A 19,077-nucleotide genomic window follows, 5' to 3' on the forward strand; every position below is an offset into this window, starting at 1 on the left:
AGTGCTAATGTATGAAGAACTCACTAAGGGTCAGTTTTGTCCTAAGTGCTAAAGTGTGAAGAACTCACTATGTGTCAGTTTTGTGCTAAGTGCTAACATACATAGAACACTCTTTGATAGATGTACTGTCATCCTTTTATTTATAAAGAACTCACTATGTGTCAGTTTTGTGCTAAGTGCTAACATATATAGAACACTCTTTGATAGATGTACCATCATCCTTCTATTTATAAAGAGCTCACTATGTGTCAGTTTTGTGCTAAGTGCTAAAGTATAGAGAACTCACTATGTCAGTTTTGTGCTAAGTGCTAACATATAAAGAACACTCTTTGATAGATGTACTATCATCCTTTTATTTATAAAGAACTCACTATGTGTCAGTTTTGTGCTAAGTGCTGATATATAAAGAACTCACTATGGGTCAGTTTCGTCCTAAGTGCTAATGTATAAAGAACTCACTATGTGTCGGTTTTTTTGCTAAGTAGTAAAGATAGAATACTGAACAAGAAGACAACTTATTTCCTTTTTGCCAAACATGGCCCTTGCGCTTTTCAAGGTTTCTGAAAATCCCTATTTTTGGTGCTTGACGATTTTTTATTCCTTCATCATCTTAGGGTTAAGCGCCACTTGGTGACTTTCTTTAGACTGGGGGCACTGGACAAGCTCCTGTTCCACTGTGGACTTTCTTGTGTCTCAGGAGGCTTGAGCGCCTGCCAAAGTTTCTCCCGCATGTGCTACAACTATAAGGCTGCTCACCTGAGTTCTCTGGTGTTTAACAAGGTGAACTTTCTGGCAGAAACTTTTCCCACATTCCTGACATTTAAAGGGCTTCTCTCCTGTGTGAATTCTATGATGTACATAAAGGTGTGTGCTGCGAGTGAATCTTTTCCCACACCAGGAACATCTATATGGTTTTATTCCTTGGTGTATCATTAAGTGCGTATTAAGATCTGAACTCCAACTAAACCTCCTATCACACTGCTGACATGTGTGGGGTTTTTCTTTAGTGTGAATTACCCGGTGCTTAATAAGGGAAGACTTAACTTTGAAGTTTTTCCCACATTCCTTGCATCTAAAACGTTTCCCTCCTGAGTGGCCATGGCTGTTCCTGTGAGTGGCCGTAAAATTCAGTAGCTCTCGTTTACAAACTGACTATTTCTTTCTTTTGTTCCTTGGTAAATCTTGATGGTGTTTCCCAATTCTTTTTTGGGGAACTTTAACTCTGGCCTGCATGTGTGCTACTTTACCATTTGGTGCTTGTAATTCTAATGCAGGCATATTATTCCCATTGTCATTTTTGAGCTTTAATCCTGTTGAAATAAACAGAAGAATCAGCCTTCTTTGACCCAGAACAAGAAAACCACAGAAATAATGAGAATATTAAATGATGACTGATTTAATAATATGTGGGAAAGACTGATATCGTATCCTGTCTGGACAACATGGCATAGAATCATTTCTCTCAGTCCCTCTCCTTAATGGGGAGGACTACTGGAAATACAGTAAACAATTAAAAAGACAGTCAAAGGAGAAATCTCAAAAGTGGTAAGATGTAGGTCAACTGGTTTGGCTTCCCAATACAGCAAGAGTAATGTGGCACTACCTAACATGAAGGCACCCCAGAACCAGTGTTTCTGATACCCAGAATAGCCAGAGAATACCACCCAAGTAAGTCTGTTCTTGCCTGGATAAAAAGTGTGTCCTTCTGAAAACACCAGGCAAGCCTGAATCCATCAGAAAAGGGGACCAATCTGGAGGCCAGCCCACAGAAAGGGGTCAGGAGAAGTATGTTACTTCCACTCTGGGTCTCAGACACCCAGTGTAAGAAGACACCCCTCTAAATGGGCAGAACTAGTGAATGGATCCCAGACACCTCGAGGCCTGAGATTCCCTACCCAGCACAGGGTAAAAGAGGCTGGCAAAGGAACTGACAACTTGTGGTCCAGCCCAGGAAGACTCTTTTTTCCCCCCTCAGGTTTGAGACACCCCTTATTCACCAAGAAGCATCCAGTGGCCTGGACTGGAGAAACAACTTCCACTCCCCCAAACAGAGCTTACAGGGACCAGTGGGATCACCAGTCTAATAGTGAAATCAAGGAGACCAAAACAAAACCACAGAGGTGCTGAAAAATTTAAACTGTCATTGGAACCATGGCCCAAGACCATGGGAAAGAACTTGCAGGCTCTGCTAAAACAGGAAGACTGCAATTGTAAACTTCCATCATACCCAAAATCAAGAAAGGCACCACTTGAGTGAGAATAGGTACCCTGAAAAAATGGAATAAAACTGGAAATCAATAACTGAAAGACAAGGAGAAAATCTCTGAAATGCAAAAGTGGAACAACACACTTTAAATAATCCATGATTCAAATAGGAAATCACAAAGGAAATTGAAGCACACACAGAACTGAATAAAAATTAAAATTGTAATATATTAATGTATATGGGATGTAGCTAGAGCCATGTTTAGAGTGAAAAGTACAGCCTGAAATGTTTACATTTGAAAGGTGAAAGGTCTCAAAAATCTGCTCCTGCCTCAATAAACTAAAACAAGAAGTCCAAAAAGGAACCAAAGAGACAGAAATAACAAAATAATAAGGATCAGAACATACATCATAAATGAGAGGAAATCAATGAAACAAAACTTCAAAAAATGCAATAAAATTGATAAATTCCATAGCAAAAATAAAAACTAGAGGGTATACAAGGAAAAAGTAGCAAGAATGAAAGTGGCAAGAATGAAATAGAGAATGCCACTACACCTTCTATTACCATAAGAATTATAAGGGAATACTACAAGCAAATGTATAGTCATATATTTGATAAGTTGGAGGCAATAGGCCAATCCCTGAAATACTCCCAACTACCAGAATTCAACCAATATGAAATGGTTAACTTAACAGCAGTATAACCATTAAAGAAATGGGATTCACAGTTCAAAAGGTCTTCACAAAGAAATCTCCATGTTCATAGGGTGCCCCTGGCAAATTCTACCAAACATTAAAGAATTAAAACCAAATTTATAGAATTTTTATAGAACATAGAATGTGAGGAAGTCCTATATACTGGAATTGAATGCTGAAAATTACTAAAAGCTGAGGAACATAATCAAAGATGATCTGAAAAAACGAAGAGAAATACCATGTTCATAGATTGACATAGTAAAGATGTCAATTCTTCTCAATTTGAGGTACAAATATATTGTACTTCCTATCAAAAGGTCAAAAACAGATCTTGTAGGCATAAACAAGCTTATCTGAAATTGATACGGAAATGCACAGGCACCAGAAGTACTACAACAATTCTGAGAAAGAAGAATAAAGTTGGAAGAATAACTTCTGAATGTTAAGGGTTAATATACAGCTAAAGTAGGGAAGACAGTGAGATATTACTACAGGGATAGACACACTGATTAATGGAACAGAATAGAGAATTCAGTAATGGACACATACAAACACTCCAACTCATCTTTGATAAAAGTGCAAAAGTAATTCAATGGAGGAAGGTAAGCCTTTTAAAATAATGGTGCAAAAGCATTTGAGCATCAATAGGCAATAAAGGAACAAACAAACAAAAAGAATTTCTATGTAAATCTCATACTTTATATAATAATTAACTCAAATTGATCATGGACATGATGTAAAACTTAAAGCTATAAACACTTTTAGCAAAAAAACTTAGAAAATCTTTGAAATCTTGGTCTAGGCAAAGAGTTCTTAACCTTGACACGAAAATCATGATCAATCAAAAGAAAGAATGATAAATTGGACCTCATCAAAATTTGAAACCTGTGTTCTGGGGAAGAAGATGAAAAGATATGTTACAGAATGGATGAAACTATGTGCAAATCATGTATCCAAAAAGGCCTAATATCTAGAATATATAAAGAACCTTTGTGATGGTGTGAAGCTATGTTTTCCAGAAAAGATCATGTTCTTAAAGCTAATCCATTCCTGTGAGTGTGGACCTATTGTAGGTGGAAGCTTTTGATTAGGTTCAGTTGAAGCATGTCCCAGATGAGTCTTAATCTCTTTATTGGAGTCCTTCATAACAGATGAAATTCAGAGAGAAAGATAGAGAAAATAGAGAAGAGGAGAGAAGAAGCCACAGAAGCTCAGAAAGAAAGTCACAGACAGAGCAGCCAGAAGCTGAAAGCAACAAAATCCAGGAGAGAAGGACCAGCAAATGCCACCATGTTCCTTGCAATGTGGCAGAGGAGCTCAGGGTTGCCAGATCACCTGTTGATGCCTTGATTTGGACATTTTCATGGCCTCAGAATTGTAAGCCTGTAAACTAATAAATCCCCATTGTAAAAGCTAATGGGGTATATTACATTTTGTCAACTTTAGCAAACTAAAACAGGTTTTGGTACCAGAAGAGTGGGGTGCTGAGATTGCAAATACCAAAAATGCCGGAATGGCTTTATAAATGGGTAAGGGGAAGTTTCTGGACGAATTGTCAGGTGCTTGATGGAAAAGGCCTAGATTACTTTGAAGAGACTGCTGGTAGAAATATGGATGCTAAAGGTACTTCTGATGAGACCTTAGACAGAAATGACAAATGTGTCATTGCAAACTGGAAGAAAGGCAATCCCTGTTTTAAAGTGGCAGAGAACTTGGCAAAATTGGGTCTTGGTGTAGGATGGAAGGCAGAATTTGAAAGTGACAAGCTTGGGTATTCAACTGAGGAGATTTCCAAACTAAATGTGGAAAGTGCAGCCTGGCTTCTCCTTGCAGCTTATTGTAAAATGCAGGAGGAAAGGGATAAGCTGAGAACTGAACTCCTGGGTGCAAAGAAACCAAAGATTGATGGTTCAGAAAATTCTGAGAGTCATCTATAGAATGATGCTTGTCTCTCCTCTGGGCTTGATAGAGCAGCAGCCCCACCCTTTCCAAGGGTTTGCACAGCAGCCCTGCCTTCTCCAAGCACCAGGGTGAGGGCTCCAACATCTCTTAGCATTGGGGTGAGGGCCGTGCTTTCAAAAAACAAGTCCCCAGAAAATAGTGCCGCATGTGAGGGTTTAACCAAACATGGAATCAGTCAGCCATTTCAGTACAAGTCAGGATTGGAAATGCAGTTATCCAGAAAGGATTTGTGGCAAGTCCTACTGTCTGATGTCGGGACACCTGTATATTGCTTAAGAAACTGACAAGTTTTTTTGTGAGATCTGTATGAAGAGAACTGTAAGCCCAGATTAAAAGAGACAGAAAAGGAACAGATTGAAGGAAAAATGACTTCAAAGGCAGAACCATGGAATCTGAGGTCTGGAGCAAAGACATCTTCTCTGGCCAAGAGAGCAAACCCACCCACATATGTGGAAAGGGTGAATATGCCTGAGATTGCAGAGGATGTGCCTTCAGCCCCTTTGTTCTGGAAGAGTGTTACCACCCCAGAGCTCTCAGATGTCTGGGGGATTGCAGAGAGCTTGGCTGCCCAGTTTTCAGGAAGAGAGCTACCACACCAGGCTTCAGAGAGGGTGGGGCACATTCCCCAGGGATTGGGAAGAGTTTGGCCACCATTTGACTGTTCTGAGGCCGTTGAGCCTGTGCCCCAGAGACTCCAAAGAGTCTGGCTGCCATCCCGATGCTTGAAGAGGGTGGAGCTGAGAGCATGGTCCCACCCCAATGCTTGGAGATGTTAGAGCCCTCACCCCGGTGTTTGCAGAAAGCAGGGCTGCTGCACAAACCCTTGGAAAGGGTGGGGCTGCTGCTCTATCAAGCATCATTCTATAGATGACTCTCAGACCTTGAAATCTAATGCAGTATGCCCTGCAGGGTTTCAGAACTGTTTAGGACCCGTGACCCATTTTCCTTTCAGCTTCTCCCTATGTATATCCTTTGTATATTGGAAGCAGCTAACTTGTTCTAACTCTCACAGGTCCATAGCTGGAGGGGAAATGTGACCCAGGATAGACTACACCTGTAACTGATTTTGATGAGACTTTGTGATTAATAGTTACTGAAATGATTTAAGCCTTTTGAGATATTGTGATGGAATGAAAGCATTTTGCATATGGAAAGAACATGTCTTTTGGGGGTCCAGAGGGCAGAGTGTGATGGTTTGAAGCTGTTATGTACCCCATAAAAGATCATGTTCTTAAAGCTAATCCATTCCTGTGGGTGTAGACCTATTGTGGGTAGGACCTTTGGATTAAGATATTTCAGTTGAGGCGTGCTCCAGGTGGGATTTAGTCCTCTTACTGGAGTACTTTATAAGAGGATGAAAAACAGAGAAAAAGATGCAGAAAATAGAGAAGCTAAGAGAGGAAGTCACAGAAACTCAGAAAGAAATCCATAGACAAAGTAGCCAGAAGCTGAAAGCAACAAAGCTTGGGAGAGGACCAGCAGATGGTGCCATGTGTCTTGCCATGTGATAGAGGAGTCCACGATCACTGGATAGCTTGTTGATGCCTTAATTTGGACATTTTCATGGCCTCAGAACTGTAAGCATGTAAACTAATAAATCCCCACTGTTTAGCAAACTAAAACAACCCTCTATCTCAAGACTAAAATAATAATCCAGCTAGAATAGAGGCAAAAGACATTGCACCTAAGAGGGTATACAGATGAAAATAAGCATGCAAAAAGATGTAGAACATCATCAGCCATTAGGGAAAAACAAATCAAACCATAATGTGATATAGTTAAGAACCTCTAAAATGGCTAATATAAAAGAGTGACAGCACCAAATACTGGTGACAATGTGGAGAAACTGGATCACACGTGCATTGCTGCTAAGAATGTAACACTGTAGAGCCACTTAGATATACTTCGGCAGTTTCTTATCAATAAATAAGCATGTGGCTACTATATGAACCAGGCATCTTACTCCTGAGCATTTATTTTCTGGGTAAATGAAAATCTATGTCCACAGAAAAGCCAATACACCAATGTTTAGAGCAGCTTCATTTATAATAGACAAAAACTGGAAACAGCACAGATAACCATCGGTGCTGAATGGTTAAGCAAACTGTTGTCTAACCCATACCATGAGATAATACTCAGCAATAAAAAGAAATGAGCTACAGATATATGCCACAACTTGGATTAAAATCCAGGGAATTATGCTGAGTGAGAAAAGCCAGTCTGAAAAGTTATGTATTTTGTTATTCCATTGATATAATATTTTCAACATAGCAAAATTTTAGATACATAGAACAGATCAGAGGTTGACATGAGTTAGTGATCAAGGGGGTGGGAGGTGGTGAGTGGAACATATGTGCATGTGGTTATGAAGGGCAACAGAAGGGATCCCTCTGTACCTTGATTATGGTGCTGGACACATACAACTGCATATGTGATACAACTCTACTGCAGTAAATACGCTCATACACACATACATATCCAAATAAAAGAGGATATCAGAAAAAGAATAGAAGGTTGAATCAATATCAATATCTTGGTTGTAATATTGCAAATGTCGCCATTGAGAGAATATGGTAATGTGTATACATTCTCTCTAGGTATCCTATTTTAAATCTGCATATGAATCTACAAGTATCTCGATGAAATTTGCAATTAAAAAACTGAAGTAGTAGAACTTTAAAATTCTAAGCCCCTGGAAAGAAAGCACAAGATAGAATATGCACAATTACCTGCAGAAGATTGTTCAAGATTATCTTTGAACTCTTTTGGACCTTGAATCCGTAGTTCTTCCCCTCACTCTAAACTGATCACATTAGGTTTACAGTGCAAAAATAATAAATGCTCTGATGGGAAAATCATGAGGTCATGTACTTCCATTTGAACAATGAATTTATCCACTAATTCCAGACTGTCTCAGGAAAAACAAATGACTCACTCATGAGTTCAGTCAATCATTCATTTATAGTCTGACACTTGCAATAGAATGTAAGCATCATGAGAACAGGGGACTCAATCTTTCTCACTGCTTTATCCCCAACACCCAGAGCAGTGTCTAACATGCGATAGGCAGTCAATCTTTAGTTATCAAATTCCCATGTGATGCATACTTTCCACTGCCTGGAGACCTGCATCTTGCAAAATTGCATCCCCTTTACTCAGATATGAACCAGTGAGCTATAGGAGTGTTAGAAATCTTTCCTCATGCTTAGACACTGAATTAAATTGGGTGTGTCAAGAAGTGGTAAATGTTTTGAAGGAGACTAAAATAATGTAAGAGCACAGTGATTGGTTTGGGGGCAAAGCTATTGTAGACATAAGGGTTGTGGAAGGCCTCTTTGAGAAAGAGAGTTCCAAAGAGACCAGAAAGCAGAGAAAAAGTAGAGTCATGTGAATATGTGGTGGAAAAGAGTGCCAGGCAGAGGAATCTGGGAGGAAGAAATGAGCTTGTTGAGTTCAAGGAATGGCAAGAAGGCCAGTGTGGCTAAAGAGGACAGAGCAAGGGGTCTGGTGGCAGGAGATGAGGGTAGAGAGGGAAGTAGGTACCAAGTTGGGTAGGATTCAGTGGGCCTGAGGAAGGAGTCTGGATCTTATTCTGAATAAGGTGAGAAGTCACTGCAGGGCACAAAGTAAGGAGATGTCGTGATTTGGTTGTATTTTTTTTTTTTATTAAATTCAGTTTTATTGAAATACATTCACACACCATACAATCATCCATGATATACAATCCACTGTCCACAGTATGATAACATAGTTATGCGTTCATCACCACAGTCTATCTCTGAACATTTTCCTTACATCAGAAAGAACCAGAACAAGAATAAAAAATAAAAGTGAAAAAAAACACCCAAATCATCCCCCCATCCCACCCCATTTGTCCTTTAGTTTTTATCCCCATTCCTCCACTCATCCATACACTAGATAAAGGGGGTGTGATCCACAAGGTCTTCACAATCACACTGTCACCCCTTGTAATCTACATTATTATATAATTGTCTTCAGGAGTCCAGACTGCTGGGTTGGAGTTTGGTAGTTTCAGGTATTTACTTCTAGCTATTCCAATACATTAAAGCCTAAGAGGTGTTATCTATATAGTGCATAAGAATGTCCACCAGAGTGACCTCTCGACTCCATTTCGAATCTCTCAGCCACTGAAACTATTTCATCTCATTTTGCATCCCCCTTTTGGTCAAGAAGATACTCTCAGTCCCACGATGCCGGGTCCACACTCATCCCCGGGAGTCATACTCTGCGTTGCCAGGGAGATCCACAACCCTGGGAGTCGGGTCCCATGTAGGGGGGAGGGCAGCGAGTCCACCTGTCGAGATGGCTCAGTTAGAGAGAGAGAGGGCCACATCTGAGCAACAAAGAGGCACTCAGGGGGAGACTCTCAGGCACCATTACATACAACTTTAGACTTTCCTTTGTGGTAATGAGCTTCATAAGGGCAAGTCCCATGCTTGAGGGCTCAGCACATCAAACCGCCAGTCCCAATGTCTGTGACAACATACGCTAGGGGATCAGCATCTTAAAGTTTAGAGATAGGCCTTACAATTCAGGAATAGAGTTAACTGCTGTAAGAGCTTACAATCTAGGGACTATTACAATTATTGTGTCCACGTTAGGCTATGTTCTAAGATTCAATTCTGAGTTTACACATTGTAGTTAGTCCATATTAGTGAGGCATCATCCCTCTCACCATGTTTTCTCCAACACTTTTACTCCTATATATATATTTTCCTACAATTTTATAGAGTTATATACACATACCATACATTTATCCACAGTGTACAATCAGTTGTTCATGGTATCATCATAAAGTTGTACATTTATCACCACAATCAGCATTTGAACATACTGATTACTACAAGAAAAATTGTTTTTTGTTTTTTTTTTAGCAATAAGAAAAAATGATAAAAAGAAAAATAACATGTCATACAATACAATATACTACTAAGGACAGCAAATAACACCACTACCAAGAATCCCATATTACTCCCCTATATCCCCCTCTCATATACATTTAGCATTGGCATATTGCCTTTGTCACATTTAACGGAGGTATATTACAATGTTACTGTTGACCATAGACTCCAGTTTGCTTTGATTATGTTTTTTCCTGAATACCATCCCTTTTTCAAATTTCTACATGGTTGACATTCATTTGCTTTCCCACATGCAAAAACATTTTTATATTTGTATATTTAGTAACAGTCATTGGCCTCTCCAGTTTTTGCCATGTTATACAGTCCCAGTCTTTTTCATCTATCTTTACCTCTGGTGTCATACATTCTCCTATCCCACCTCTTTCAGCTTTACTCACAGACATCTTTGTTCAGTGTACTTACAATACTGTGCTACCATCACACAGTATTATGCTATCTATTTCTGGATCTATGCAATCAATCCTAAACATTCTGTAGTCCTTCAGCATCAAATGGCTGATCTCTGCCCTCTTTCTATCTCCTGGTCGCCTGTGTTGTCAGCTTTTAACTCCCAAAGTTTGTTCATTAATGTCTGTTCATATTAGTGAGACCATACAGAATCTGTCCTTTTGTTTCTGGCCAACTTCACTCAACATAATGTCCTCAAGGTTCATCCACATTATTACATGATCCATGTCTTTGTTCTGTCTTACAGCTGCATAATATTCCATCATGTGTATATACCACAGTTTGTTTATCCACTCGTCCTTTGATGGACATTTGGGCTGTTTCCATCTCTTGGCAATTGTGAATAATGCTGCAATAAACATTGGTTTACAAATGTCTGTTTGTGTCTTAAGTTTCAGTTCCTCTGAGTATATACCCAGCAATGGAATAGCTGGGTCATATGGCAAATCTATATTTAGCTTCCTGAGGAACCTCCATACTGTCTTCCAGAGTGGTTGCACCATTCTACATTCCCACCAACAATGAATAAGTGTGCCTCTTTCTCCACATCCTCTCCAGCACTTGTCATTTTCTGTTTTTTGGATAATGGCCATTCTGGTAGGTGTGAGATGATATCTCATTGTGGTTTTGATTTGCATTTCCTTAATAGCCAGTGAAGTTGAGCATTTTTTCATATGCTTTTGAGCCATTTGTATTTCCTCTTCAGAAAAATGTCTGTTCATGTCTTTTGCCCATTTTTTAATTGGATTGTTTGTCTTTCTGTTATTGAGATGCAGGATTCCTTTATATATTCGGGATAGTAAACCCTTATCTGATATGTGGTTTCCAAATATCATCTCCCATTGTGTAGGTTGCCTTTTGACTTTTCTGACAAAGTTCTTTGATGTACAAAAGTGTTTAATTTTGAGGAGATCCCATTTGTCTATTTGTTCTTTGGTTGCTCGTGCCTTGGGTGTGAGGTCTAAGAAACCACCTTCTTTCACAAGATCTTTAAGATATTGCCCTACATTTTCTTCTAAGAGTTTTATGGTCTTGGTGCTAATGTTTAGGTCTTTGATCCACTTTGAGTTAATTTTGGTATAAGGTGTGAGATGGACATCCTCTTTCATTCTTTTGGAAATGGATATCCAGTTCTCCAAACACCATTTATTGAACAGACTGCTCTTTCCCAGTTGCTTCGGCTTCACTGCCTTATCAAAGATCAGTTGTCCATAGATGTGAGGGTCTACTTCTGAACACTCAATTCGATTCCATTGATCAGTATATCTGTCCTTATGCCAGTACCATGCTGTTTTGAGCACTGTAGCTTTGTAATATGCTTCAAAGTCAGGTAGTGTGAGACCTCCCACTTCACTCCTCTTTCTCGAGACATTTTTGGCTATTCGGGGCATCTTACCCTTCCAAATAAATTTAGTTATTGGTTTTTCTCTTTCTGTAAAGTAAGTTGTTGGGATTTGAATTGGTATTGAATTGAATCTGTAAATCAGTTTAGGTAAAATTGCCATCTTAACTATATTTAGTCTTCCAATCCATGAACATGGTATGTTCTTCCATTTTTTCAGGTCTTGTTCAATTTCTTTTAGCAGTTTCTTATAGTTTTCTATGTAAAGGTCTTTTGTGTCCTCGGTTAAGTTTATTCCTAAATACTTGATTCTTTTGGTTGCTATTGTAAATGGGATTTTTTTCTTGATTTCCTCCTCTTGTTGCACATTACTTGTGTATAGGAACACTACAGATTTTTGCCGGTTGATCTTGTAGCCTGCTACTTTGCTGTATTCATTGACTAGTTCTAGTAGCTTTGCTGTAGATTTTTCTGGATTTCCTACATATAGAATCATGTCATCTGCAAATAGTGAAAGTTTTACTTCTTCCTCTCCAATTTGGATGCCTTTTATTTCTTTTTCTTGCCTAATTGCTCTAGCTAGAACTTCCAGCACAATGTTGAATAACAATGGTGATAGTGGGCATCCCTGTCTTGTTCCTGATCTTAGAGGAAAAGCTTTCAGTCTCTCCCCATTGAGTGTGATGTTAGCTGTGGGTTTTTCATATATTGCCTTTATCATATTGAAAGAGTTCCCTTCTATTCCTATCCTTTGAAGTGTTTTCATCAGGAAAGGATGTTGAATTTTGTCAAATGCCTTTTCTGCATCAATCGAGATGATCATGTGGTTCTTCTGCTTTGATTTATTGATGTGGTGTATTACATTAATTGATTTTCTTGTGTTGAACCAGCCTTGCATACCTGGAATAAATACCACCTGGTCGTGGTGTATAATTCTTTTAATGTGCTGCTGGATTCGATTTGCGAGTATTTTGTTGAGGATTTTTGCGTCTATATTCATTAAAGAAATTGGTCTATAATTTTCTTTTTTTGTAGTATCTTTGCCTGGTTTTGGTATTAGGGTGATGATGGCATCATAGAAAGCATTAGGTAGCTTTCCCTCTTCTTCAATTTTTTTGAAGAGATTGAGCAGGATTGGTACTAATTCGTTCTTGAATGCTTGGTAGAATTCACATGTGAAACCATCTGGTCCTGGGCTTTTCCTTTTTGGGAGCTTTTTGATGACTGACTCAATCTCTTTACTTGTGATTGGTTTGTTGAGGTCATCTATTTCTTCTTGAGTTAATGTTGGTTGTTTATGCTTTTCTAGGAAGTTGTCCATTTCATCTAAGTTGTCTAGTTTTTTAGCATATAGTTGCTCATAGTATCTTCTCATTATATCCTTAATTTCTGCAGGGTCGGTAGTTATATTTCCTTTCCCATTTCTGATTGCATTTATTTGCATCTGCTCTCTCTTTTTTTTTTGTTAGCCTAGCCAGTGGTCCATCGATTTTATTGATTTTCTCAAAGAACCAACTTCTGGTTTTGTTGATTCTCTCTATTGTTTTCCTGTTCTCAATTGCATTTATTTCTGCTCTAATCTTTGTTATTTCTTCCCTTCTGCTTGCTTTGGGGTTAGTTTGCTGTTCTTTCTCTAATTCCTCCAGGTGAGCAGTTAACTCTTCAATTTTTGCTCTCTCTTCTCTTTTAATATAGGCATTCAGGGCAATAAATTTCCCTCTCAGCACTGCCTTTGCTGCATCCCATAAGTTTTGATAAGTTGTGTTTTCATTGTCATTTGCCTCGAGGTATTTACTAATTTCTCTTGGAATTTCTTCCTTTACCCACTGGTTTTCTAAGAGGGTGTTGTTTAGCCTCCATATGTTTGTGAATTTTATGACCTTCTGCCTTTTATTTATTTCCAACTTCATTCCATTGTGGTCTGAGAAAGTGTTTTGTATAATATCAATATTTTTAAATTTGTTGAGACTTGCTTTGTGACCCAACATGTGGTCTATCCTAGAGAATGTTCCATGAGCACTTGAGAAAAAAGTGTATCCTGCTGTTGTTGGATGTAGTGTTCTATAAATGTCTGACAAGTCTAGTTCATTTATCATACAATTCAACATCTCTGTTTCTTTAGTGATCCTCTGTCTAGATGTTCTATCCATTGATGAGAGTGGTGTATTGAAGTCTCCAACTATTATTGTAGAGGTATCTGTTTCTCCTTTCAGTGATCGCAGTGTTTGCCTCATGAATTTTGGGGCATTCTGGTTTGGTGCATAAATATTATGACTGTTATGTTTTCTTGATGAATTGACCCTTTTATTAATATATAGTGTCCTTCTTTGTCTCTTTTAATTGTTTCGCTTTTGAAGTCTAACTTGTCTGATATTAATATAGCTATGCCCGCTTTTTTCTGGTTGTTGTTTGCATGAAATATCTTTTTCCAACCTTTCACTTTCAGTCTATGTTTGTCCTTGTGTCTAAAGTGAGTTTCTTATAGACAGCATATAGATGGGTCCTGTTTTTTAATCCATTCTGCCAGTCTGTGTCTTTTTATTGGGGAGTTTAATCCATTTACATTTAGTGTTATTACTGTAAGGGCAGTGCTTTCTACTACCATTTTGTTTTTTGGAATTTATATGTCATATCTTATTTTTTCCTCTCCTTTTACCTTTCCTGATAATCTTCATTTCTGCACTCTTCTCCAACTCTCTCTCTCCTGTCTTTTCCTATCAGCCTGTAGCACTCCCTTTAGTATTTCTTGTAGTGCCGGTCTCTTATTCACAAACTCTCTCAGTGGTTGTATTTTTAATAGATTTAGTTGGTGTGCAGAAAAACATGTAAGAGGGCAAGAGCAGAGGAAGGAACAACAGCTAAAAAGCAATTGAAAAGACATGGTTAGAGGTGATGGTGTTTTACTCTGGGATGGTAAGAGTGGAACAGGTGGAACATATATTAGGATATATTTTGAAGGTAAAGCTAAGAAGCCTTGCTGAGAGGGATTGGTTGTGGAATATGACAGACAGATGGGAATAAGGGACACTTGTGAGGCTTTTGCCCTTACTAAATTGGTGAATGACAGGGCCCTTTCCTGACATGGGAAATACGTGAGATGAGACGGTTTCCAGGAAGGGGCAAAGTGCCCCCATACCATTAGCTGAAAACCAGCAAGCTATTGGAACAGCAGGACTGATACCCAGGGTGCATTCTCCATATACTGAAGATGCAACAGATGACTCCACTTCTCAAAGGGAAGGGGATATCATTACCTAGAGAGGTGACTGTCCCATAGACTTCCTGCATGACATCATTGTAGAGAGCCTTCTGAGTAGGGTTCAATAACTTCCATTCTTCCCAGGTAAAATACATGGCCACATCTTCAAATGTCAGCAATTTCTAATGAAGAGAATGGACTTTAGTTCAGGATTTCCCACTGCCGAAACATCCTGTCACCCATTTCTCTATTACATGAAAGGCTGGACACTGAAGGAAGGATTTCAAAGACAGAGACAGAGAGAATGCAGAAAGGAAGGAGACAAAGGGATGCATGAACAGCCTGGGAGGTCTCAATTCCCACGGTGACAATCCTGGTTGCCCAGGGGAGAACATGTGGAACTAACACACCTACGAGCAACTGCTGAGCACGGTGTGTTGTGTGTAGCAGGGAAAAGCACAGGCAAGGCCAAGTGCCAGCAGGGAGAATGCACTGGAAAGTACTACTCACCTGGGACTCAGGCAAGATGGGCTGAGTTGCCATCTTCCACTGATTAGTGCTTGTCTGTTCAGAAAGCGCTAGGATCGGTTGAGAAGGTCCTGCTGTGGATGGAAAAGAGCCAGAGGAAATTCCTCTCTTGTTCATAAACATCCTGAACTGATTTCTATAATAGAGAACATCCAGAGTCTTTTAATAAAAATGGTGCACCTTTACACGTGTGTGGTGGTGCCCAGAAGTGCCTGTCTCATTGTAAATAAAAGCCAAATATCTATCACTCCACAGATCCAGATACCCTGTTGGGTTCTTTCTGCTGATTTCCTAAGAGAAATTAATTAATGCAAACCCATTATTTGTATCTATCATAACCAGAAATATTCCATGATTTGGGCAAGAGTTGTTCAACTCGTGGCCTGCACTGGAAAGCATGAAATGTGGAAGGCTTTTCTTATAATTATTTTGTTTCTAGGTGCACAGTTCTGGTCCTACTGTACCACTAAGGACACTTCTGATCCCAATTTTTCCTCTAAATTTTAAGGCTGGGGTGCCTGCAAACCTCCCTGTTATGTCTTCTCATCTCCAATTTTCTAAGGAGCAGATTGCACAGTGCAAATACAGGGTTCTGTGGTTTGGGTATTTTGGGAGCCTCTCCAATCTCTTGGTGTTAGACTACTGTACTCCCACCTAGGTGATGTCATAATTGCTAACGTGACCAAGCATGCAGAAAATGCCCATGGCATTCAAGCTGAACCAATTACTATCACAGCACCCAGGAGTTGGTCATTCTGAGGAAGCTCCTCACCTCTTTCTTGTACAGGTTCTGTTTCTTGGTGAGGATTCAGTCCCAGCTGTTCTTGACATATGCCGTACATATTCAAAATTTCTTCTTCCTGGTGCACAGCCATTGGTTGGGGCTCTGCTGGTTGCCTCTTGAACTCGGGGGCCTCTGCTGGTCCTCCTGAAAGCACTGCCTCTGTTCCCAGCTCATGCACTGCAATCTAGGAAAAACCCTCACCTTCATTACCACAAAACTACACTTGGTTTTGGAATGGTGGTGGAGGGGGGAACAAATTATAGTCCAGATTTGGGAAAAGTGAGACATGAGACACTAAACGAAGTACCTAAAAGGTATAGACACATCAAGCCATCATTTTCCCACAAAGGTCTATACATAAAATCTGGTAAAATTAGCATAAAACAAAGCAAACTGTGGCGACTGCCAGCCCTCCAAACTGGCAGCCCCATCCCTCCACCCTTAGCTACAGCTCAAGCCACTAGCAGGCAGAAAGCAATTATGTTCTCTATGGCCAAGCTCGCCTTTTCAGGAACTCAGAACACTATGGACTGACGATTGCTCGGTGTTGAGGTTTCCACTCCTGCCTCAGCTGTTCTAATGGAACAATGGAAGAGTCACCTAATATCCATCTCATTCCACATATAATCTACCACCAAAAAGTATCCACCATTTTCTATATCATTGTCATTTCAGGAATCTTTCTTCTTACCTCATTCCTTACTTGACCAGACTTTCTCCCCAAATGTTCTACCAGGGCCACAGCCTCCTCGATGCTCTGTGGATGATGATTCCGCATCTGGGTCTGGATCTCCTTTGGTAGAATGGCCAAGAACAGCTCCAGTACCAGCAGTTCCAAGATCTGCTCTTTTGAGTGGATCTCTGGCTTCAGCCATCTATGACATAATTCCTGCAGCTGGTTGACAGTCTCGAGGGAGCCAGCTGCTTCATGGTAGTGGAAGCTCTGAAAGACCTGGCGAAGGCTCTCAGGACCCAGACTCTCCAGCTGTGGGGTATGCTTCTTACTCCGAGTGGAGCCCTGGTTCACAGATCCCTTAGTCCCTCACAGAGCCCTGATCCGGTGGCTCAAGTATGCAGCAACCTTCAGATCTTCCATCATCATTCTGCTCTAGGGGCGCTACTAAGCCTGTGTGACAAGTCCCTTTTTGCCACCTTTCACCACTGAGGCTCCATCAGGTTTAGTACCAATCTATACAAGGATTTCTTCCAAATGGCACTGAGGAAAGAAAAAAAAGAGGGCAGACATCAAGAAGAAATCAACATGACCCATATTGACTTACTCTCTATTATCAGAGAAAAATGGACAGCGAGGTCCTGTTCTTTCTCCCCTTGAAAATTAACAGCCAAGTATTACGACACTCATGATGATAGATTACTGCAGCAACTATGTTTCTCTCTTTAGATGGTTGCATTATGTATGCAAGCAAAACATGTTCTTAATATTCTTCCATTCCTGTGAGTATAAACCCATTACAAATGGAACCTTTGGAAGATGTTATCTTTAGTTAAGGTGTGGCCAACTGAATCACTTTGGGCTTTAATCTGGATTACTGGACTCTTTTATAAGGAAAATGAAATTCAGATATACAGCAAGAAAACCATGGGAAGAGAAAGAAGGTGGAAGTCAGTGGATGCCAGAGAGAAAGGAGAGCACATTGCCATGTGACAGAAATGCAAAGCATCCAAGGATGGCCAGCAGAATACCAGTCTTCAGCTGACAACATAATTTTGGGCTTCTAGCCTCAAAACCATGAGCCAATAAATTCCTGTTAATCTGAGTCACTGTATAGTATTTGTTTTAGCAGCTGGGAAATGGAAACTCTGTCTCTCTCTTTTTTTTTACAACACTGAAACAGAACAGCTCAGAAAGGTGAATTTCAATTTATGACATTTATTTAATTAATATACATTTTTACTTTTATTTAATTGTTCAGGAAAGTTTGGTAGGTGAGAAAATGGGCACCCATTGGCTAAAATGTATTTGAAAATATAGAACTATTTATTTGTGTGCTTCTTGTCCCATCTTCACAATGTTACAGGAAGATTAGCATGAAATAGGACACTTTTGGATTTCTCTATATTTAACCCATCCTCCCTGTCCATTATCTTTAGTTGGAGGGGAGCCAACTTCTATGCCCCCTCATCCTCTTGTGAAGATGGAAGCCTTCATTTCATGGAACATTTGATATTCTCCTTTCCATTTTATTAATACTGGCAGGAGAGGTGCCACAGCAAGACAAGAATAGAAAGAAAGAAATTAGGAAAAATTGCCTCATTCCTACCAGGAAGTGTCCATGAACTAAGCAAACAAATGGTCATCATTTTTCTTCGCCAATTCTTTGCAAGTCTTTTAAAGGGTACTGTGAGGATAATCTGTACCTGTACTTTAAATTTTTGGTTTACTTTAATTGTACATAAATACAACTGGCTTTATTTACAAGTTATCTACACCTCAGGTCATAAAATTGAAAAGAAAGAGGGTTGGTGGTGGTTAAAGTTTACATAGACAGGGAGGGTGCTGGTAAGGGTAACATTCTGCTGATGTTATATTTTCTCAGGGACATTAAACCTCTAAGCAAGGCCGAGGCTAGCCTCCCATGTCTGATTTTCCCTGCAGTGATCCAACAGAAGGACAACATAATTGTTTAGAGGATGCCACGGATGTTCAAAGAAATGGCTGGCTCTTTGAAGCCCACACCAGCTCAGGAGGTGTACGGGCACTTCCCACGGTTTTGTGTAAGCCTAGGCTGATGTCTCTGAGTCTGAAACTGACCTGTTATGTTATTATACCATAGGCCAGTGGAATGGGAACGTTTCTCCGGATGCGGTGGCAGACATTACTGACCCATCCCCCTACCGCGGGGTCACGCCACCTTCTGGATGGAACAGAGGAGCGCCCACAAGTACTCTGCAGACAGGCCCTGTGTTCTATTTGCAGCTGAACCCAGCAACTGAGGTTGCTTAGGGA

The 19,077-nt window shown here is 39.9% G+C and overlaps 1 protein-coding gene across 1 annotated transcript; it reads right to left on the reverse strand.

The window, feature by feature from the left end:
- Positions 1 to 640: 640 nt before the first annotated feature.
- Positions 641 to 17,211, reverse strand: LOC119523096 (zinc finger protein 75D-like). Its single transcript, XM_037821858.1, is given in 6 exon segments — positions 641 to 759; positions 762 to 1,310; positions 14,853 to 14,979; positions 15,308 to 15,399; positions 16,098 to 16,293; positions 16,801 to 17,211. Coding segments are annotated over 6 exon segments (1,494 nt in total).
- Between the last annotated feature and the right edge of the window lie 1,866 nt (positions 17,212 to 19,077).

This window comes from Choloepus didactylus, chromosome X (assembly GCF_015220235.1).
Source record: "Choloepus didactylus isolate mChoDid1 chromosome X, mChoDid1.pri, whole genome shotgun sequence".
NCBI lineage: Eukaryota > Metazoa > Chordata > Mammalia > Pilosa > Megalonychidae > Choloepus > Choloepus didactylus.